General features: G+C 45.9%; 1 protein-coding gene across 1 annotated transcript in view; it reads right to left on the bottom strand.

Moving 5' to 3' along the window:
- Positions 1-24,200, bottom strand: part of AGBL1 (AGBL carboxypeptidase 1) — a 554,681-nt gene that overhangs the window by 397,424 nt on the left and 133,057 nt on the right. The window contains exons 15-16 of the mRNA XM_048481859.1: positions 22,814-22,964; positions 18,188-18,341 (exon numbers count right to left, since the gene is read on the bottom strand). Coding sequence (XP_048337816.1) covers positions 18,188-18,341; positions 22,814-22,964 — 305 coding nt within the window. The remainder of the gene's footprint in view (positions 1-18,187; positions 18,342-22,813; positions 22,965-24,200) is intronic.

The following is a 24,200-nucleotide window of genomic DNA, read 5'->3' as shown; positions in this document are numbered from 1 at the left end:
AAGATTGGGCTAGCCTGGTCCATTCAGATTTGAGCAGAGATGAACAGAGGTGGTTTGCCATTGTCTGGGTCTTTGTAGCAACCGTGAACTTCTTTGGTGGTTTCCCATCCAAGGACTAACCAGGGTTAATCCTGTTTAGCTTCTGAGATCTGATGAAATCAGGCTGAGTTATCCTGGTCAAGCAGAGATGAGCAGAGGTGGTTTGTCATTGCCTGACTCTGCATAATGACCCTGAACTTCCTTGGTGGTTTTCTACTAACCAGAGCAGGCCTGCTTAGCTTTCAAGGTCTAACAGAATTGATATTGTTCTCAACAAATGTTGCCCAAGGTAAAGTTGAGGTTCCTACCTGTCAGGCCTGTGCCATTCCAGGCCTGGCAGTTCACATGTCCACAGCCCAGCTGCAGATGGCCTAACCATTATCATTGCTCAAGGTAACAGAGGCCTTCCTCTTTTGCTTGCCATGCCTAGTTCAACAGAGCTTTACCGTTTTCTCTTATCTGCATTCCTGGAGGAGTAAACTGTCCATACCAAACAATGCTGTTATTCTCACTGTCCTTTCACATGCTGATATTATGGGAATGCGAGGTCGGGGGGTGGGGGGGACCAGGGATTGAACTAAGCTATAAAGTATATACTAGGGGTCAGGGAGCCAAACTCCTCAGTTTCAGCTACCTGAAACTGGGATGACACAGTGCCATAAAGCTCTTGGAATCTTCCTGAGTCTCGCTGATGACTAGAATAACAGACCCTTATACTACCGGGGGTGGGGGGAGTATGAATAATTTCCAGGGAGGCAAGTAAAGTTTTCTATGACCCCTGGTCTCTCATATCAGTCAGTACCACATCTGGTTGTCTGGCTGTTTGGATGGGGTTGAAGATCTCCCAGATTAGCAACTCACAACACCTTTTCCACTGAAGGCACCTTCGTCACTTAATGTGAAAGGTTCCTTCCAGACACATGAGCTTCAGCAGGTAGTCCCATCCAACACAGTTCTTTTAATCACTGGAAAGGTAGCTTTATACTCTCAGAATATTTAAAAATGAGTACCTACCAGTGGCTAACATACTTTCAAAGGATTCTGAGTTACTTCATACTACACATAATCTTTCCACTGCTATAGCTTCAGCGTTTTTGGCACAAACCAGCTGAGGTTGTCCCAGTGGTAATCGGCACCTGGACGCCATTCTGGAAACACTAGGGCAGCACTTGAAACATCTTCAAATCAACAAAATCAACATCGGTCAGATTCACGAAGTCAAATTCCGCTGCTGGATCACTTCACAATTACTACACTGATACATTACAACTTCCTAGGCCTCTGGGTAGGGCTTGAATAGTAATGAAAGGCCAACAACCAGCTAAAGAACTGGCAGCTGTGAAATCAACCATAACTATGATATAATTATAAAGAGATGCAATAAAATCAGATGAACACTAAGGCCGTATCTGCACGGCCCGTTGACGGCGCCCGACCTGAAACCAAAAGCGCCCCCCAGGTCAGCCGTCTACGGCGCCCGCCTTGTGGCGACCTGGCAACTCGACCTCCTTCCCTCCCCAGGGCGGCGTCAAGTTTCAGCAAACTACAATGCTATGCTAAAGGAGTTATTTGTTGAGAAAGAGATGTCAGTCTTCTGGCTACGCCCGATGCGCAACGCGCTACTGGAAGCCGAGCTTTCTCCCTCCATTGTAGCCAGTCGCTTCAGGCCTGCCCACTATCCCTCTTCACCATTACGCCTGCGGTATCGAGGGCAGCAGCGCCACACTGTCCGACGCCCCGCAGGCGCATATTGGAGGAAGACACAGCCGAATTTCTGGCTGGCGGGCGGAGGGCGCATGAGGCTGCCCGTCGCGGAGCCGCCTCTGCCTTCTGCCGGCCTTCCCGTTGCCTGCTCGCATGCTTGCGTGCGAGCAGGCTCCCGCCCCCACGCCGACGGAACTCCTGCCAGCGTGGGGGCGCGAGGGGGCCGTGCAGAAACGGCCTAAGATAAAACACAGTAATCAGTTCCACGGGCAAAAACAGGGCTAACAGGTCTATTTGGAAGGGTTGGCCTGCACAAATCTTTTCTTTAATCTATATATATAAAAAGCTAACCGTGTATTTGTTAGTGATGGTATAACTCAGTAACTGCTGGGCCAATTCCTCTGAAAATTCCCAGCCACTACAGTCAGCCAGGCGAGAGTGTTTTTAGATGTTCACATATCTAAAATTTCACACCTGGCCCAGGTAAAATGCTTTTTTCCTGGTGCTCCATGGTGAAGGACATGCAGCTGCCTGTGTGTAACTGTTATCCTTAGAATGTTCGTGCAGCTTAGAATGTTCACTCAGATGGCCAGATATGAGGAGTGAAAACAGTACATAGGCAATAACTTGAGTGGAAGTGAAACACGTACACACACATACACATGAGGGAGAGAGAAGGGAGGGAGGGAGGGAGGGGGAGGGGTGGCATGCAAGGGAAGAGAGGGAGGGAGAGGGAAGGGACGGAGGGGGAGGCATGCAAGGGAAGAAAAGTGAGGGAGGGGAGAGAGTGAGGGGTGGCATGCAAGGGCGGGGAGGGAGGGGGCCCAGCATCTTGATATGACCCACCTACCCTAGTGGAGGGAAAGGGAAGGGAGGGAGGGGGAGGGGTGGCATGCAAGGGAAGAGAAGTGAAGGAGGGAAGAGAGTGAGGGGTGACATGCAAGGGATGGGAGGGAGGGAGGGGCCAGGCACCCTAGATTCCCTGCGGTTACAGTTAAGAAAACCAGGCACACATTACTCAGGAGTAAGCTTGGTACAGCAACTGTGACATACTTTGAATGGCTGCGTCGTGCCCCTCAGAGGGTTTCCTCAGAAGCGACACTCATTGCCACCTACCAAGCTTACTCCCAGGTAAAGGATCATGACCTGCCAGCCTAGATGAGTGGGAGGGGTGCCTTTCCATTCCCCCCCAAGGAAAGCGAGCACACACATCAATGACATGGCACAGTATCAGGCTGCAGCTGTGTGTTTTGCATGACGAACGTACTACTTTGGCCTCTTCCGAATTGATTTGCCTGTTACTGAAATTCTCTATTCCCATTTCACCACAATAACCCACAGCAACGCGTGGCCAGGTACTGCTAGTTTAAGTGATAAATATACAAAAGAGGCAATGTTATATGTAACTAGCGGGGCCTGACCACGCGTTGCTGTGGCTTATTGTGGTGAAATGGGAAAGGAACAGTAGCAGCAAATCAATTGCAGAGGTCAGCAGTATGTGCTCATGCAAACACGCAGCCTGATACTGTGCGATGTCAGGGATGTGTACGCCCACATTCCTTAGGGGGGGAATGGAAAGGCACCCCTCCCACACATCTAGGCTGGCTGGTCATGATCCTTTACCTGGGAGTAAGTTTGGGTGGTGTTTCTAAGGAAACCCTCTGAGGAGCGCGACGCAGCCATTCAAAATATGTCACGGTTGCTGTACTGAGCTTACTCCTGAGTAATGCGTGCCTGGTTTTCTTAACTGTAACCACAGTATTCAGGGAATCTAATCTTCATCTGACCCCCAAAGAAAAAGAAACCAGAAGAGTTTGGATGTATACCCCACCTTTCTCTCCTGAAAGGAGACTTGTGCCCTTTCCGCACGGGCCAAAGAGCGCTTCCCCACCGGCAGGAATTCTGCCGGTGGAGGGGTGGGGGCCGTTCACAAGAGGGTGTGCGAGTGGCCCCCGCAGAGGCCGGCGCAGGAGAGGCGGCTCCGCATGGAGCCACCGCTTCCCCGTCCCTCTCCCACTCACCTCGTCGCCTTCGTCGCCCTGCTGGCCTCCTTAGACCCACCCATGCTGCCCTCCAGGGGTCGGAGGACAGCGAGGGAGGGTCTTAGGAGGCCAGCAGGGCAACGACGGCAATGAGGTGAGTGGGAGAGGGATGGGGAAAACAGCGCATTCCCGGCGGTGCCGTTTGCACCGCGCCGCTGGGAATGCGCTGTTTTCCCAAAAACCTCCCTCCAGGAGGGAGGTTTTGGAGGCGGCCTGACGCCGCCCTGGGGGAGAGGGAGGGGAGCCAGGTCAGCGCTGCTGCGTTTTCGCAGCACCGCCTGTGCGAACGGCTCCCTGGGGACGGCGTTTTTGCCGTCCCCAGGGCGCCGTTTATGGCCCGTGCGGAAAGGGCCTCAATGTGGCTTAGGAACCCCTTTCCCTTCCTCTACCCACACCTTGTGAAGTAGGTGGGATTGAGAGAGTTCTGAGATAACAGTGACTATCCCAAGATTACCAAGCAAGTTTCATGTGTAGGTGTGAGGAAACAAATACACTTCACCAGATAAGAGTCCACTGGTCATGTGGAGGAGTGGGGAATCAAACTCACTTCTCCAGATTAGAGTCCATCACTCTTAACCACTATACCACACTGGATCTCCTGCCATAGTGGCAAGTCTAGGTCCTCGTACAACTTTTCCTCCCAAACAGTGGCATAGTGACAATGGGGCTGGGTGGGGTGCAACGCCCCAGGTGCGTGGCACAGCAGGGGCATGGCCAGGGTGTTCTGGGGGCATGGCTGGGGTATGGCAGGTCATGGCAGGAGCGACGCTGCGGCAGGGGCGCAGGGCATGCACGCGCTGCAGGCGGAGTTCCCCCTCGCTCTGCCCCGCTCCCAAATCAAACTTGTCCCCAAATCATGCCCTTTTCAGATCAGCCTTGGTCTTTCTAAAGGAAGAGTAGATTTTTAGCTCAACTGAAATGCCTCATCAACTCATTGACATATGACAGTGGCTGACCTTTTCAAGTGTGCCCCTTCAGCACCAGGAAAGTGAATTGAATTTACTACCAAACCTGCGGGAAAAGCAGTGCTCAGTGAATTATGTTTCCTTCTCCATCTCAGTCTGAGCTGGATATCAGAGGTCCAGTAACTGCTGCGGGCTCTCCTTGGCCATTGAGAAGGCAAAGGAGAAGATGAGCATCTACCAGGAACCATATTTCATCACTTTATTAGATAAGCACTGGTGACTGGAAGCCCAGCACAAGCAGGCTATCAGAGAACCCCTCTGGCCAGGAATCCAGGAGAATTTTCACGCACCTGAAGAACTTACTTCTTAGACGTTTATCCCACACTGGGGAATTAAAAAATGTTCAGAGTGACACATACGAAGGAGTAGTAGTAGTAGTAGTAGTAGTAGTAGTAGTAGTAGTAGTAGTAGTAGTAGTAGTAGTAGTAGTTTGGATTTATATCCCCCCTTTCTCTCCTGTAAAGAGACTCAAGGTGGTTTTCAAGCTCCTTTCCCTTCATCTCCCCACAACAGACACCGTGGGAGGTAGGTGGGGCTGAGAGAGTTCTGGGGAACTGTGACTAGCCCCAGGTCACCCAGCAGGAATGTGGGAGTGTGGAAACACACCTGGTTCACCAGATAAGCCTATGCCACTCTCCACCTCCTCTTAACCACTACACCATGCTGGGAGACTGTGGTCATTTTTGCACAGCACAAATAAAATGTAATTTTGTCCGCATAGTGTAGAAAAAAAGTATTGCCAGGGTAAGTGGTTCTTTTCCCCACCTCTCCCCCACAATTAGTTCTTAATTTTGTTTTCGTCCACCATTTTCTCCCACTTATGATTTAGGCCACCTGCTATTTGGTTAAGGTTTCTCTTGGAGGTTTCCTCCTCTTGCAGCTCATCCACTTGCCACTTCTATGTAAACAGTACACAAATAAAAATAGTTTTGACTGCTGATTTGGTGCATGTGCAGTTTTTCCCTTTTAACATTTGTTTTGAGTGAGGTGTCTTCAAAGCTATGATGACACGATACGAGACTGTGCAATATGAGCATATTTCGAATTGTCATAGATTCAAAGATACCTCCCTCAAAAGGAAAAACGACCCAGCAGTCACATGGCACAGCACAACAAATCTTCACTGGCATTAGTCATTAACATTACAGAGTTCTGCATTTGGAATCATGTATCTTCAGAGCTATTGCAAGATACTTAGCTACCTCTAACATTGTTTACGAGTGTGGGTCACTTGATTTCCTTGTCAGAAAACAGAGAGCCCACTTTGAGGAGTGGCTTGATAAATGTTCCTTGCTGGAGTACATAGAATTCACAGTGCAGAAGTACATGCTCAATGGTTTCTAGTCGCCTGGGTGAGAAAGGGAAGAATCTTTCACTGCATGATGTGTGTAGTACCTGCTCCAGAGGGTAGTTGTCAAGGGGATATTGAGGTGGGACAGCATAAAGGTTGGTTGAAGAAGAGGAGGAGGAGAAGGAAGAGGAGTTTGGATTTATATCCCACCTTTCCTTACAAGAGAGAAAGGTGGGATATAAATCCAAACTCCTCCTTCTCAAGGTGGCTTACAAGCTCCTTTCCCTTCCTCTCCCCACAACAGTCATCTTGGGTGGTAGGTGGGGCTGAGAGAGTTCTGAGGAACTGTGACTAGCCCACGGTCACCGAGTAGGAATGTAGGAGTGCAGAAACACATCTGGTTCACCAGACAAGCCTCCACCACTCAGGTGGAGAAGTGGGGAATCAAATCCAGTTCTCCAGATTAGAATTCACTTGCTCTTAACTACTACACCATGCTGGAATCAGATAGCATGGACCCTGGCTTGGATATGAAGTGGAGGTGCAGAGAAATGTAAAGCCATGCCTTCATCTCCAAGAAATTTAGACCTGTTTACAGACATAAGGTTGGGTAGGTGATACAATTGAGAATTCCAAGTAGACAATGGTGAAAGTACGATTTGAGTTTGTAGCAGTCAAAACTAACTTTATTTGTGTACTTTTTACATGGAAATGGCAGGCGGATGAGCTGAAAGCAGAGGCAACCTCTGAAAGAAACCTTCACCAAATGGCCAGTGGCATGGAGAATCACAAGCAGGAGAAACTCCACAATAAAGTTATTGAAAAGAAGGAGGAGATCCACCTCATAATTAACATGCAGCAACAACTGTCACGTGGTGAGCAGGCACAGTTATAATAACGCGTGAGTCAATAATTCATCAGCCATAATGCATTATTAATCAATTATCGAGGCCTGAATTACATTTAATGAGATTAAGCTGATTGGAGCGTTAAGCTGTTGGAATCATATTGATTTAATCAATGTGCTTAATTAAACTGTGTACATTTTTGCACATGATCATTAGATCGCAGCACTCTGCAAAAAAGGACAAACAGCTTTGTTGTTCCACATTCTCAGGTTTTCTGCTCTTTCATACTAGGGTGGGGGACCGGGGGGGGGGGTACATGATTTAAAAGAAAAAAAGTTCTTTCTCCAAATGATTTTTTACAAATTAAGCATCAGTCATGGCAGCTTGTAAAGATGACTCCTAACCAGTGTGGTGTAGTGGTTAAGAGCAAGTGAACTCTAATCTGAAGAACTGGGTTTGTTCTAGTGGTGGGATCCAAAAAATTTTAGTAACAGGTTCCCATGGTGGTGGGATTCAAACTGTGGCATAGCACCAATGGGGCTGGGAGGGGCACGATGGGGGCGTGGCCAGGCATTCCGGGAGCGGGGCATTCCTGGGCGGGGCTGTGGCAAGGACGCAGCTGCTGCGCCGGTCCTTGGGCAGGAAACGAATGCTGGTGCACCTCCTGCTAGACTGCTTCAAGTTCTGCATGCTACTGCTGAGAGGAGGGGCGTAACTAAGGCAAAAATCACGTGGCAAAATCACCAATTAGTAACCCCCTCTCGGTACACACAAATAATTAGTAACCTCCTCTCGGGAACTCTGGTTTGTTCCCCCACTCCTCCACATGAAGTCTACTGGGTGATCTTGGGCAAGTCCCAGTCCTCTTAGAACTCTGAGTCCCACCTACCTCATAAGGTTTCTGCTGTGGGGAGTGGAAGGGGAAGAGTTTATAAGCCATTTTGAAACTCCCTGCAGTTGAGAAAAACAGGATATAAATCCAAACTCCTTTCTCTTCTCTTCTTAACAACTTCTGCTGCTGAACACTACAGTACGGCGAAAGGGAACTTGTTGCACCTCAGATTTGAAAAGTTGGGTGCAAAAAAGTGAGGGCTGCCAGATCAGCCATTCATCAACTGGGTGCCAGTCTCGTGTGGCCTCCTCGTGACTTTCTCCAAGAAGAGAAGGAGGTCTCTCACCAATTCAGCGTAATTCATGAGCGAATATTTGTTAAGCGAATATTCGTTCAGTGAATATTCATTGAGAGAATATTCGTTGAGCGAATATTTGTTGAGCTGCCTCTTTTGCACTGATCCCCATAAAAACAACCAGTGCAGTGTAGCAGTTGGACTAAAATCTGGAATTTTAAACTCTGCCATGAAACTTGCTGTGTGATTTTGGGTTGTTTGCTCTCCTACCCAGCCTATCTGGTAGGGCTTGAGGAGGGACTTCAACAGAATATAATGGCACAGTGTCCATTTTCTCCATGAGGCACTTGAGGCAAGAGATGGCTTGCCAGGGCCTTCATCCATGTAGAAACCCCCCCATCATCCTTGGGGTCATCCTCCTATCCAACTGTGGCTGATCCTGCCTACCTTCCAAGCTCTGGTCAGCTTGGATCAAACTGGGCTAATTGAGCTGCTCCAAAGGATGTAGGGCTATGGAATTGTTCAGGAAGATGCTTTTAATAAAAAGAATGGCCACTGAGCACAGGATTATATAGTTACTATTTGTATTATCCTGCTCTCACATCATTGTTTTCTAGCTATGTAATATGATTTAACGCATCTTGCCTAAGATGCTTGGCCTTTTCAGATATCTGTAATCCTAGTTCGATTATAGGATTTATTCAATAACTTGTCTTACTGATTGCATTGACTTCTGTTGTGTAATCGGCCTTGAGTCTCAGAGTGAAAGGCAGACTAGAAATGCAGCAAATAAATAAAAGTCACTGCTCCTTCACGGCTTCTTTGCTGCCACCACTTTCCCCCAAACCGAGTCAGCCACAACCCTCCAAGCACAAGATCAGATCAGGCCAGCACAGACTTGCTTAGCAGAGCACACAAGGGCAGCATCAGGGAATAATAATAATATGCTAGTTTGGTATATGTATGTGTGTTAAGTGCCATCAAGTCGCTTCTGACCTGTGGTGACCCTATGAATTAATGTCCTCCCAAAACATCTTCTCGTTTACAGCCTTGCTCAGGTCTTGCAGACTGACAACGGTGGCTTCTTTTATAAAGTCAGGCCATCTCATCTTCTGTCTTCCTCTTTTCCTGCTGCCTTCCACTTTTCCTAGCATTATTGTCTTTTCCAGTGACTCTTGTCTTCTCATAATGTTACCAAAGCATGATTGGATCTAGAACTCACTGATTTGTCTTTTTGGCAGTCCCTGGTATCTGTAAAACTCTCTTTCTTATACCACATTTCAAAACAATCAATTGATCTAGAACCCACTGATTTGTCTTTTTGGCAGTCCACAGTATTAGTAAAACTCTCTTCATTACACCTATTTCAAAAGAATCAACTGATCTAGAACCCACTGATTTGTCTTTTTTGGAAGTCCATGGTATCAGTAAAACTCTCTTTCTTACACTACAATTCAAAAGAATCAACTGATCTAGAACCCACTGGTTTGTTTTTTGGCTGTCCACGGTATCTGTAAAACTCTCTTCTTTGCACCACATCTGCCTGCCTGCTTGTCTGTCTATAAGCTGACAAGGGAGGTAATCTTAGCATAGGGGAGGTAATCTTAGCATTGCTGCGAAAGTTTGCCAAAAAAGAAAAACCCTACACCCCGATATTCAACCTTGTGAGCCATTTATCCCTTGCTCTAATTTTGAATGCCACAAGCTACCCTGGTAACCACTTCAACATCTTTACTTAAGTGCCTGACTCTCTTGACAGTTTAATTTCTCTATTTGGTGCCGTTCCCAAGCTGTAAGACACAGCCGGAACCTAATGCATAATAAACCGTTACACTTGTCATACCAGAGTTTTCCTGGGTGGAATCTTTATTACTGTCATATTTACAATGTAAAGAGCCACTTACAGAACCTTGCTCAGCTACCAGATGTGGAGGCGAATGTATAATTTTGGAATTCCGGGAGATGGGAAGTTTGGTGGGGAACAGAGGAGGAAATAGTAATACTCGTACCTCATAGAATCATAGAATTGGACGAGACCACAAGGGCCATCAAGTCCAACCCCCTGCAATGCAGAAACACACAATCAAAGCACTCCCGATATATGCTGATCCAGCCTTTGTTTAAAAACCGCCAAAGAAGGAGACTCTACCACTCCCCGAGGCAGTGAATTCCATTGTCGAACAGCCCTGACGGTCAGGAAGTTCTTCCTAATATTTAGGTGGAATCTCTTTTCCTTCACCTTGAATCCATTACTCCGTGTCCTAGTCTCTGAGGCAGCAGAAAACAAACTTCTCCCTCTTCGACATGACATCCCCTCAAATATTTAAACATGGTTATGTCACCCCTTAACCTACGCTTCTCCAAACTAAACATCCCCAGCTCCCTAAGCCTCTCTTTGTAGGGCATGGACTCCAGACCCTCTACCATTTTGGTTGCCTTCCGCTCCAGCCGATCAATATCCCTCCTGAACTGCGGTGCCCAGAACTGTACACAATATTCCAGGTGAGGTCTAACCAATGCAGAATAGAGAGGTACAATTACATCCCTCGATCTTGACACTATACTCCTATTGATACAACCCAGAATCACATTGGCTTTCTTGGCCGCCGCATCACACTGCTGACTCATATTTAGTTTATGGTCTACTAAGACTCCCAGATCTCTTTCTCATGTAGTGTTGTCAAGCCAGGTGTCACCCATCCTATATCAGTGCATTTCATTTTTTTCTGCCTATGTGTAGTATCTTACATTTATCACTGTTGAAACTCATTTTGTTTGTTTTGGCCCAGCTGTCTAATCTGTCTAGGTCATTTTGAATTCTGACTCTGTCCTCTGGGGTATTAGCTACCCCTCCTAATTTGGTGTCATCTGCAAATTTTATTAGCATTCCCTCTATTCCATTATCCAAGTCATTGATAAGAATATTGAATAGTGTTGGGCCCAGGACAGAACCCTGTGGCACCCCACTAGTCACTTCTTTCCAAGATGAAGATGAGCCATTAATTAGCACCCTTTGAGTTCGATCAGACAACCGATTAGAAATCCTTTGGTCTACCAAGCTCATCACTTTATCAAAAAAAGAGATAAGATTGGTCTGGTATGACTTGTTTTTCAGAAACCCATGCTGACTTTTTTGTGATCACAGTATTCCCTTCTAAGTGCTGGCAGACCGTCTGTCTAATGATCTGCTCCAGAATCTTCCCTGGTTTCGATGTCAGGCTGACTGGACGGTAATTATTAGGGTCTTCCTTTTCCCCTTTTTGAAGATGGGGATAACATTAGCCCTCCTCCAGTCCACTGGGACTTCTCCTGTTCTCCATGAGTTCTCAAAGATTATAGCAAGTGTTTCTGAGATTACTTCTGCCAGTTCTTTTAATACCCTGGGATGCAGTTCATCAGGCCCTGGAGATTTGAATTCGTTTAAAATAGCTAGGTATTCCTGCACTACCTCTTTATTTATTTTGTGCTGCATTTCTCCTACTGTATCTTCTGTTTCTTTTTCTCCTGCATGTGCAGTGTTTCCTTCTTGGGAAAAGACTGAGGCAAAGAAGGTGTTGAGTCGTTCTGTCTTTTCTCCATCCCCTGTTAGTATTTTGCCATTCCCTCCATGCAGTGACTCTATCCTATCATTTTTCTTCCTTTTGCTACGGACATAACCAAAAAAGCATTTTTTGTTGTTTTTAACCTCTCTGGCAAGCTCATTGTGAGCTTTAGCTTTTCTGACTTTCTCTCTACGCATCCTGCTTGTTTGTTTGAATTCCTCTTCGGTGATTTCCCCTCCCCCCTTTCCATTTCTTGTACATGTCCTTTTAAAATCAGCTGAAAGTGCTTTAGACAGCCATCCTGGTTTCCTTAGACACCTCCAATTTTTTCTCCTCATTGGAACTGTTTGAAATTGTGCCCTCAAGATCTCACTTTTAAGAACCTCCCAGCCATCATGCACTCCTTTTTTTTAGTATTTTTGACAACGGGATCGCACTCAGTAGATTCCTAAGCTTACTGAAATCTGCTTTCTTAAAATCTAGAATGCGTGTATGACTATGCTTAGCATCCCCTTTCCACTGTATAACAAACTCCAGAATAACATGATCACTCCCACCTAAGGATCCTACTACTTTCACTCCACTAATCAGGTCATCATTATTGGTTAGGAGCAGATCTAAAATAGCAGTTCCCCTTATTGCTTCTTCCACCTTCTGAACCATGAGATTGTCTGCAAGGCAAATGAGAAATTCGTTGGACCTGACTGTCATGGAAGAGTTTGACTCCCAGCAAATATATGGATAATTTAAATCTCCCATTACTACTATTTCTCTTCTTTGTGCAAGTTTGGTCATCTGCTCCAAAAATGCCTCATCCATTTCTTCAGACTTACATGGGGGTCTATAATAGACCCACACAATTAGATCAGTGTTGTTTCTCTCCCCTTTTATTTTAACCCAGATGCTTGGAGGATTTAAGTCAAGGACCTGCTCACAGCTGTAACAGTCTTTTATGTATAATGCTACTCCTCCTCCTTTCCTATTTGATCTGTTTCTCTGAAATAGATTATACCCTTCCATTCTTATGTTCTAATCATGAGACTCATCCCACCAGGCTTCAGTGATGCCTATAATATCATATTTGTTTTGCTGCATTAAGAGTTCAAGTTCATCTTGTTTGTTTCCCATACTCTATGCATTGGGGTAGAGACATCGAAGGCCATGGTGCATTTCCTCTGGCTGCTTCTTTAAGATTTTTTCCCTCCCACTGTTGCCTTCTTGACCTATTCGCTCATTTCTCTCTATAACCTTAGGACTACCATCACTATCATTTTTGAACTCCTATCTGTTTGAATACTGTCTCCCTCCCCCACATAACTCAGTTTAAAGCCCTTCTAATCAGGTTTGTGAGCCTCCTGGCAAAGATGTTTCTTCCTACAGGCATGAGGTGCAACCCATCCCTTGCCAGCAGTCCCTCTTCATGAAACCACAGACCATGGTCCAAGAACCCGAATTGTTCCTGGCGGCGCCACTGGTGAAGCCAATTGTTCACCTCCACTATTCTTCTTTCTCTCCATGGGCCACGTCTTTCAACTAGGAGTAGAGATGAGAAGACAACTTGTACATCCAGATCCTTTAGCTTCTTTCCCAGAGCCTCAAAATCTCTTCTGATGTCCTGAAAGCTACGTCTTGCAGTGTCAAAATCCCTTCTGATGTCCCGAAAGCTATGTCTTGCAGTGTCATTTGTCCCCACATGGATCAAAAGGAACGGGTAACGGTCAGTGGGCTTAACAAGTCTCATCAGCCTCTCAGTGACATCACAAATTTTTGCCCCAGGGAGACAGCATACATCTCGTGACATCTTATCAGGTCTGCAAATCGCTGCTTCTGTTCCCCTCAGCAGGGAGTCCCCAACCACAACTACATGTCTCCTCTGATGTTTTGCCATTCTGTGGGCTGAGCCTTCTATTGCTTGCACATTCTCTGAGGTATGGCTCAGTTGCTCCTGTGCAGCTTCCTTATCCTTGTCCTCGCTGAGAAGGGAGAGAACTTCAAAATGATTTTGTAGGTTTAAGCTCAAAGAATGCTCCCTAGACACTCTACTTCTTTGTGTCACATTTTTTCCAATTGTCCAAATCCAGCACTTGAGAGCAGCCATCTTCCTCAGAGAGATTGTCGATGTGTTCCTCACCCAGTATTGTCAGCTCCACTGTGTTGATGAAATCTTCCTTATTCCTAATGTCTTGAAGTGTAGATACTTGCGCCTCAAGCTGCTGGACCTTCTCTTCTAAGAGAGCAACCAACTTACACTTGCTGCAAGTGTAGCTACACACATCCTCCAGCAAAAAAACAAACATCCCACAGCTGTTGCAAGTAACTGCAGCAACTCCCCCGCCAGACATATTTACCTGTTAAATAGTGCAGGGCCTCCTGTAAGAATTTCTCAACCCCCAAAGTTCTCCCTTTACCTATGTAGACAAGTCCCTGTATATTGCACTCCAAGAGCCAGACTGTAAGGTTGTCGTTCGACCTTGGAGAAGTTCTCGCCGGAGGTTTTGGCTCAACGCCCGGGAAGGGGAATTTTACTGTTTTGGTTATCTTTCACTTGCTTGCCTGTGTGAAACTCTGTGTGAAAAACTGCCTTGTTTATATTATTTTGGCGGGAACCTGTCTAATGCCCTGTATAAGCGGTTGCTTGACATCTGGGTGTCAGTTCTCGCATTGCCTGTGCCTGACTAAGAATGCCAGCTCAATAAAGAACTCAACACGGTTGCTTTTGACTGGACTTTACTGGTTCGTTACACAGACCTAATGGCTGAACCCCTGGTCCCTTGCTAAGACTCCAAGATATCTTCTACTATCCCTCAAAAGGTATGTCCTTATTGAGTAAAAACAATTGTGCCCACCGTTAGGTGCATGCTGCTGCTTCCACAGTGAGCAACAGAGCTAATAGCAAACCCCACCTCTCAGCAAGCACACGGTCTGAACAAAGAAAACAAGAAAAAACCCTTGTTTAAAACACACTGCTAAATAGATCTGACTTTGAGAAACCCTCCAAAAAGAAAAACCAGAGCTTACCTAGTACTCCTCTTTTCTGTTGCTACTCCTTTCACTGCTTCCAGAGAGTGAGCAACAGAGCTAATAGCAAACCCCACCTCTCAATTAGCCCCACCTCTCAGCAAGCATACGGCCTAAACAAGGCCCCACCTCTCAGCAAGCACATGGCCTAGTACTCCTCTTTTCTGCTGCTACTCCTTCAGCTTCTTCCAGAGAAATTCACCACAGTTGGCCTATGAGGAACACAGAAAGGCTCAATGGATTCCACAGTGCATCTTTTCTTGGTAAACCTCTTATGAGGACAGAACAATGTTTTAATAGGCAGATCCATGTAGCTTGAATAGCTGATCCCTACTGCTTGAATGAGAAAAAGGACGGGAGCATTGTGATGTATAAAACATGAGGGCTGCAACAGGTTTGTGCATAGATGATGAATGCTGGGAGGCTTCTTTATTCCTCTCGCTTCCGTGTTCCATTACCAGTAAGTAATAAAGCAATTATTGTAGGAGCTGGGAGGAATAGCAAGCCCAAGGAGTCCAATGACAGAAATTGTATATTGTCAAGACGACCATAGGAGCAGCGACTCATCTCAGGTGGGGAAAGACTCTGGGAAAGACCTTCTGCTTCTCACCCCCACACTGCCTGCAAAATGTCAAGCCCTGGATCTGGACCAATATCAGACTCAATGATTGTGATCAGAAATCTTTATTGACAGACAGCAGCATGGCCTAGAAGAAGCCAATTCTAAACCCTGGCTCTTCTAGCACCCTTTTACTGCCCCAAATGTGTCCCCCTCCTTTCCATCCCCAGGAACATCAAAGTAAAGCATTACAAAGCAAGAAGGTGACAATTGTTTGTTCTCAAGCCGACAGAGAGGATGTGCAGTCCAACCGGAACTTGGGCACAATCTACATACTACAGGTTACAAAGGCGGCAGGAAGCCAAAAGGACAGGAAGCACACTATCATTGCAGAAACCATAGCCCCGTTTGATGTCAGGGGTCTTTGATGCCAAGGGTGCTACCTGACACAAATGTGGATTATGGATCAAAGGGTGGACATAAAACATGGAAGAATGAGCTGGGGGCAAGCGTGTGTGGATTCAGACTTGACAGTTTCAGCATAAGTATTTCCCCACATGGAATGTGATTTTCCCACTTCCCTCTTACTGTGACCACGCAAAATACATCCTGGAGGGAGTCTTCTTCATCACCAGCAAGGGAGAAGCAGAGGTGGTTTCAAATCGCCTTCCCTTCAGAGTCTTCCTTAGTATTTCCAAGTACTGACCCTGCCAAGATCCCAAGATCAGGCGAGACTAGGATGTACCATACCATTCCACATCCAACTTCTGAGAGCCAGTGTGGTGTAGTGGTTAAGAGGAGGAGGAGGAGGAGGAGGAGGAGGAGGAGTTTGGATTTATATCCCCCCTTTCTCTCCTGCAGGAGACTCAAAGGGGTTTACAATCTCCTTGCCCTTCCCCCCTCACAACAAACACCCTGTGAGGTAGGTGGGGCTGAGAGAGCTCCGAGAAGCTGTGACTCACCCAAGGTCACCCAGCTGGCGTGTGTGGGAGTGTACAGGCTAATCTGAATTCCCCAGATAAGCCTCCACAGCTCAGGTGGCAGAGCGGAGAATCAAATCCGGTTCCTTCAGATTAGATACACGAGCTCTTAACCTCCTACGCCACTGGTGGATTCTAATCTGGAGAACTGGGTTTGATTCCCCACTCCTCCACCTGACTGGCAAAGGCTTATCTGGTGAACCAGATGTGATTCCGCACTCCTACATTCCTGCTGGGTGATCTTGGGCTAGTCATAGTTCTTTGGAGCTCTCTCAGCCCTACCTACCTCACAAGGTGTCTGTTGTGGGGAGAGGAAGGGAAAGGAGCTTGTAAACCATCTTTCCTTACAGGAGAGAAAGGTGGGATATAAATCCACACTCCTCCTCCTCCTCCTCCTCCTCCTCCTCCTCCTTAACCATACTGCAAAAACCCAAACAAATGACTCAAATGCAAAAGACTCATCCACAGCTTTTCATGTTCCCTGCACTATTCAAAATCCCACCCCTTTCCAACAAGCAGCTCACACACAGCTGGCACCATACCGGGTCAGAAGGACAATTTGCCCAGGGACCCTCCCCTCTTTTCTGGTGTCACGGAACCCTTTAAACATTGGCTGCGTTTTTGCAAAGCGTTCAGACCTGAGGGGTCTCCTGGCCCTGCAAATTGGAAGGATGTGTCAAAACAGAAAGCCAGAAAACAAAACACTTGTTGATCAAAGCCAAGGAGGAAGAGAGGGGAGAAAAATATGAGACTCCTGCATCTCCTAAAAGGTACAATTAACCAAGCAGCTGAAATGAAATAATGAGCACATGATTATTCAGCTTTGCCCTGAGGCAGACTTGTAGCACAAAACCCGGTACAGTCTCTTCCTGCCAATTGATCCAGTAAATCAAATGGGCGGCAATCTCACGAGAATACTGTGATTGTCATTCCGGGCACTCGCCCCTGGAGCAAGTGGCTCTTTCACAAACATGCAATTGTCACTTAACAGAGATCTGTCCCTGCCACAACCAATGCACAACCCATTTCGGGTCACAGGGCTGAACCAAGTCCTGTGAAATAAAACAGAAGCGACTGGAACTGTGCAGAAAAGCAGGGTCAGCGACCTGTTAGAATTACAAGCCAAACAACATCGAAGTTCATGGCACAAATACAAGAAAATACTTTTCACATAGCAGAAACTATCCAGTTCAACATGACAGATGATTGACACATCAATTGAGCTTCCAGGTAGTATGTTTGGGGAAGGGGAGGGACCTTTAATGCCATATATTTCACCCTCTAATGCAGGAATTTTCTCCAGGGGAAATAAACTCTGTAGTCTGGAGAACAGCCGCAATTCCAACATCAGCTGTAGCTCCAATCCAGATGTCATTCCAATCTCCAGGCCCACCTGGAGATTGGCAACATTATTTCTCAGGGTAGCAGCTGCTGTTTAGGACCTCACAGAAGGAATTAGATCTGCACCAGGGCCTTTCTAAAAGAACCCGCCCCCTTCCCTGAACACCCATTTTAGTGGCTTAGTGTGCTACAAGTGTGCTACAAGCTAGGAGACTCAGGTTTGAATCCCTGCCCTGACTTTGAACCAATTTCTCTCTCTCTCTCTCTCTCTCTCTCTCTCTCTCTCTCTCTCTTTCTCTGTCTAAGAGTTTGGATTAAGATTTACATCCCCCTTTCTCTCCTGTAAAGAGACTCAAAGGGGCTTACAAACTTCCTCTCCCACAACAGACACCTTATGAGGTAGGTGGGGCCGAGAAAGCTCCAAAGAACTGTGACTAGCCCAAGATCACCCAGCTGGCATGTGTTGGAGTGCACAAGCCAATCTGGTTCACCAGATAAGTCTCCACAGCTCAAGTGGCAGAGTGGGGAATCAAACCCGGTTCTCCAGATTAGAGCACATCTGCTCTTAACCACTATATCGTGCTGGCTATCTAACCCTACTTCGCAAGGCTGTTGTGATGATAAAGGAGAGATGAACAATGTTGATGGCTGTCACTCACATGGAGCCTTTTCACCAAAGCCAGCAGCCAACCTAAATAAACAAACAAGATCTGAAGGATCTGTTGACTTACGGAATTTCTCCCAATCATCACTGCTTTCTGATGCTGGCATGGCCGTAATGGTGAGCAGAGGACAAGGGTTGCCCCCCAGAGTATGGCACAGGGTCTGCTTCCGAAAGAAGATTTTCTTTGGGTTCTGGGTTTGTTCGAGGATGTCCAGGTGAGACTGAGAAAGACAACAGGGGAAAAAACCCAGAACGCATTAAGGAAAGGTGTACCATAGGAGATGCAAAACATCTTGTCAGCCATTTTATGCAATGGGGCTTACTTCCAGAAAGGCCTTCATAGGATTGCAGCCTAAAGCTTGTGATAATAAGGTTCTCATGGGATGGGGAATGGTTTGGTCTTGTCAGATCTTGGAGCTAAGGTGGATTGGTATTTGGATGGAAGACCACCAAGGAAGAAGCTGCAGAGGAAGGCAATGGCAAACAACCTCTGCTTCTCATTTGCTTTGAAAGCCCCATCGCTAAGGTCACCATAAACCTTGCATGGGAGATCACCAAGGAAGACTCTGCAGAGGAAGATAATGGCAAACCACCTCTGCTTCTCACTTGTCCTTAAAGCCCTTTCTGGGGTCCCCAAGAATCTTGGTAGAGAGACCACCAAGGAAGCCTTTTCAGAGGTAAGCAATGGTGAACCACCTCTGCTTCTCACTTGCCTTGAAAGCCCTTTGGCTAGAATTGCCAGGAGTTTATTGTGACTTGACAACCTTTATATACATGTGGTTCTGGTGGGTTTTCCGGGCTGTGTGGCCGTGGTCTGGTGGATTTTGTTCCTAACGTTTCGCCTGCATCTGTGGCTGGCATCTTCAGAGGTGTATCACAGTCTGTTTCACACTGTGTCTAAGTGAGAAGGGAAAGTTTAGTGTGGTATATTGTCCATGTCCCAGGGTGGGGAACCAATCATTAAGTGTTTGGGTGGAACTTGCTATGCAAAGGTGTGATTGAGTGCATTGTATTGCGGGTGGGGTTATCAGTCCATTTTTTAAGTACTGGGAGCCAGGCTTTGCTAATTTTTAACATCTCTTCTTTCTTATTGAAGTTGTCCTGGTGTTTGTGAATTTCAATAGCCTCCCTGTGCAGTCTGACATAGCAAGCTTTTGAATTGTCCAGAATTTCAGTGTTCTCAAATAAAATATTATGTCCAGTTTTGTTTAACACATGTTCTGCAACTGCAGATTTTTCAGGATGGTTAAGCCGACAGTGTCTTTCGTGTTCCTTAATACAGGTCTGAATGCTGCGTTTTGTGGTTCCTATGTAGATGCTGTTAAGGTAGTTCAGAAAATTCAGCAGTTACTCCTCATCGTGGCTCCAGATTGTAAAAGTTTTATCCACAAATCGGAACCAAGTTTCAGGTTTCCTGGGTGCTGGGTGCTGCAACTTGGTTCTGATTTGTGGATGAGGAGGAACTGCTGAAATTGCTGAACCACCTTAACAACATCCACCCAAACATACAATTTACCATGGAAACTGAAAAAGAAGGGAAACTGCCTTTTTTAGATGTCTTGGTCTTTTGCAGACCCAACCACCAATTGGGCCACACAGTATACAGAAAACCAACACACACAGATCGGTATTTACATAAAAACTCCAATCATCATCCACAACAGAAAAGGGGCATAATCAAAACTCTGACAGATCATGCAAAACGAATTTGTGAACCTCATCTCCTCCCTGATGAAATCAACCATCTAGACTGGGCTCTGCAAGCCAATGGCTACTCCACTAAGGAAATCGGAAGAGCTTTAAGGCCAAGAAAAACCCAGAGGACTGAGGAGAAACAGCCCACCACCGGAAAAATATTTCTACCATACATCAAGGGAATCACAGATCAAATAGGGAAACTGATGAAAAAGCATTACCTACAGACCATCTTCAAACCCACCACGAAAATACAGCAAATACTACGCTCAGCAAAGGACAAGAGAGACCCCCTCACTTCTGCAGGATTATATCGCATACCCTGTAGCTGTGGAAAGGTCTACATTGGAACCACAAAACGCAGCATTCAGATCCGTATTAAGGAACACGAAAGACACTGTCGGCTTAACCATCCTGAAAAATCTGCAGTTGCAGAACATGTGTTAAACAAAACTGGACATAACATTTTATTTGAGAACACTGAAATTCTGGACAATTCAGAAGCTTACTATGTCAGGCTGCACAGGGAGGCCATTGAAATTCACAAACACCAGGACAACTTCAATAAGAAAGAAGAGATGTTAAAAATTAGCAAAGCCTGGCTCCCAGTACTTAAAAAATGGACTGATCCCCCCCCCCCCCCCCGCAATACAATGAACTCAACCACACCTTTGCATAGCAAGTTCCTGTCAGGCTCTCGAACGTGGAAATAACAGAGACCGTAGGCAAGTCCTAAAGCAGTTTATTTCTACAATGCATAGAGTAACAAAGAAAGCTGAATCTAAGCTTCCCAGCTTAGATTCTGGGAACCTTTCGCACCTTCTTGCAAGCACTGGTGCCAGGAGGTTGCCAGGAAGGGAAGGGGGAAGCAGGAAAGCATTTACAGGAAAACATTTGCAATTCCCACACAGCAAGACATCTAGGCACTGACAGGCATGGACCTGACAGTTCCACCCAAACACTTAATGATTGGTTCCCCACCCTGGGACATGGACAATATACCACACTAAACTTTCCCTTCTCACTTAGACACAGTGTGAAACAGACTTTTCTCTGTGATACACCTCTGAAGATGCCAGCCACAGATGCAGGGGAAATGTTAGGAACAAAATCCACCAGACCATGGCCACACAGCCCAGAAAACCCACCAGAACCCTTTGAATCCGGCCGTGAAAGCCTTCGACAATACACTTTTATATACATACCCCATCACCCAGCCGGGAGAAGCCTGGCTGAGCCCCACCCCGCTTCAGTGAGAAGGTGGAGAGGGTGGCCGCCCATAAGGGAAGTGGAAAACTTAGTTCTTGCCCCAGGCTCCATTTTCTGGTGATAAGCCACTGATCCAAAGTCAGTAACTCTCAAATCTTCCACCCTTCTGCATGCAACTGTAAAGCACAAGCCTATTACTATATCTATATCAATATTTTAATTTATCCTCCTGGAGTTAATACGATTTTACCCAAAGCAACCCTGGTCCAGTATGCTGTTCTTAGTTGTGTTCTCCTTCATGAACATACATCTGTCATAAATAGGCCTGCAGTTATTAAACGTACATTAGGTTGTCGCCAGTGTTTCCAAGTCACTGTTTCCATATGGGATTTTATAATCTTTTCAAATGCATTCTACAGGTAATTGAGCCCTAGGGTTGCTAAATCACTTTGAATTCATTACCGATCTGAAAGGGGGAGGAGGGAGAGCCCACTACATTTTGCACAGACATATGCCGGAAAATAAAACCTAATGATGCAAAGGCCGGAGTTGGATTTTGTTCATCAGCCCGGGTTGCAGAAATGGAATTGTTTTCCCATGGCAAAAAGTTAGAAGCTCCAGCAGGAAGTTCGGAATTCTTTTCTCTGACCTGGTCAAAGCCATCACTGGAAAACGTCTGTAGCAATCATGACTTGACTATCGTTGGGAAATGAGTAACTCTTCATACTTTACTACATATGTAAAGAGACATATGCCTGCTATTTTTATTATAAACTTCAAGTTTTCTACAGCTGTGCTGAAACTACTCATATTTGCAGTGTGGGAAGGAAAACACCTTTTAAAAAAAATTAGTTCTCAGCACTGAAAATACATGTTTGCTATTTTACTTTCCCTCCTCCTTGGACTCAGTAACAGTTTCCTGTTCATTTAAAACTTTTTTGCTTTGTTAAAAGTTGATCGATTGATTGCTTTATTAAAAGTTGATTACGGTTACATCTTTTCTGCATTGTCCCTGGCTATGTGGGCAAGATGGAGTCACTAGGTTAAAAACTTAGCCCATCATGTCTTCAACCTGTGCAAAGGGCAACCCAGAACAGAAAAATGAGTTTCTTCCTCATGGACTCAGGCCCCTTCCACACATGCAGAATAATGCACTTTCAATCCACTTTCACAATTGTTTGCAAGTGGATGTTGCTATTCCACACAGTAAAATCCAGCTGCAAAATGCATGAAAAGTGGATTGAAAGTGCATTATTCTGCATGTGCGGAAGGGACCTGATACAATCTACCTTGTGGGGGTCCTCTGGATCTTGCTAGCCCAAAAGGAAAAGTTTACTTTCCAGCCATTTGGTTAATAGCAGTCTGTCTATTTTGGATGTGAAAGCAGTGAGTGAGGAAGTAAGCCATTATCCAGCCAAACCCCCTTCTACAGATCAGTGTCCACTGTTTTTAACTACCACACCACACTGGAGGGAAACTTGGAAGCATAGTTGGATGATAGTTCAGATCTTGAAAGCATGAATTTACCAGTATGAATATCCAGAACCTGTGCCAATAACTATTTCTTTAAAAGTTATGCAGGCACCCACTTGCCTCCAGTCCTTACAGAGGCCTCTTCCACACATGCAGAATAATGTACTTTCAATCCACTCTCAATCCACTTTGGAGCTGGATTTTACTGTGCAGAATAGCAAAATCCACTTGCAAACAATTGTGAAAGTGGATTGAAAGTCCATTATTCTGCATGTGCAGAAGGGGCCAGAGATTAATAAAAATAAGCCAGTTTTACCATCATGGCTGAGTAGGTATAAGGGTAGTGGTAAGCCAAGTAGCAGACATCATCCTTATGGGGGAACACGAGGGTGAAAGTCAGGGTGTAGCACAATTTCCCACTGTTGCCTGGTGTAGCACCCGCTGCTGTACAGCACTGGTAGTGATTTCTAGCAAAAGAAGTGAGAGACAAAGAGAATCACCTGGATGGAAGGAATCTTGTCATTAAAAACAATTAAAACCAGCAGTTCCAAGACTGCAACGATTTGAATTAATGGCCACTTGATAGTTCTAATAGTTCTGTATTTATTATGGACCTGAACATTTGAAATGTTTCATTGTTTTATAAGCAGTGTACGCTGCCCCGAGCCCCAAAGAGGAGGAGCAAGATATTAAATCAAATAAACAAACAATAAAACCAAAGTGAGAAACCTAAATTTGCAGGATCCCCAACCTGGTTGAGACTGTGGGCACTTTGGGAATTTTGACCCTGATTGGTGGGCACCATGGCAAAATGGTGACCAATCGTAAAGCATTAGGAGGTTCTGCAGATGTTGGGAGATTCCAAGCCATTGTCCCCTTATGGTTGAGGAGGCTGTTTTCAAATGATAATTCCCTGCAGGCACAAAGCGATGCTTGCTGGGATCTTCTGAAGATCCTCCTAGTCCAGTGAGATGGAGGAAAGCCAGGACTGGTTCTTTGGTTTTGTTAGGGTCTGTTACTCTGGTCATCAAATGAGATTCAAGAAGGTTTCAAGAGCTGTATTGGAACGGTGTCATCCCAAGGCTTCCAGTTTTCTAAAAAATTGTCCCAACTATTGTCTCCTTATATAAAGCAGTGGTGCGACCGCACTTGGAGTACTGTCCAGTTCTGGAGTACTTGGAGTACTGTCCAGTTCTGGTCGCCGCATCTCAAAAAGGATATTGAGGAGATAGAAAAAGTGCAGAGAAGGGCAACAAGGATGATTGAGGGACTGGAGCACCTTCCCTATGAGGAGAGGCTGCAGCGTTTGGGACTCTTTAGTTTGGAGAGGAGGCGGCTGAGGGGGGATATGATTGAAGTCTACAAAATTATGCATGGGGTAGAAAATGTTGACAGAGAGAAATTTTTCTCTCTTTCTCACAATACTAGAACCAGGGGGCATTCATTGAAAATGCTGGGGGGAAGAATTAGAGCTAATAAAAGGAAACACTTCTTCACGCAACGTGTGATTGGTGTTTGGAATATGCTGCCACAGGAGGTGGTGATGGCCACTAACCTGGATAGCTTTAAAAGGGGCTTGGACAGATTTATGGAGGAAAAGTCGATCTCTGGCTACCAATCTTGATCCTCTTTGATCTGAGATTGCAAATGCCTTAACAGACCAGGTGATCGGGAGCAACAGCCGCAAAAGGCCATTGCGTTCA

The sequence above is a fragment of the Sphaerodactylus townsendi genome, linkage group LG17 (assembly GCF_021028975.2).
Source record: "Sphaerodactylus townsendi isolate TG3544 linkage group LG17, MPM_Stown_v2.3, whole genome shotgun sequence".
Taxonomy (NCBI): Eukaryota; Metazoa; Chordata; class Lepidosauria; order Squamata; family Sphaerodactylidae; genus Sphaerodactylus; species Sphaerodactylus townsendi.
Note: the sequence above shows the minus strand (reverse complement) of the source record. Positions and strands in the feature narration are given on the sequence as shown.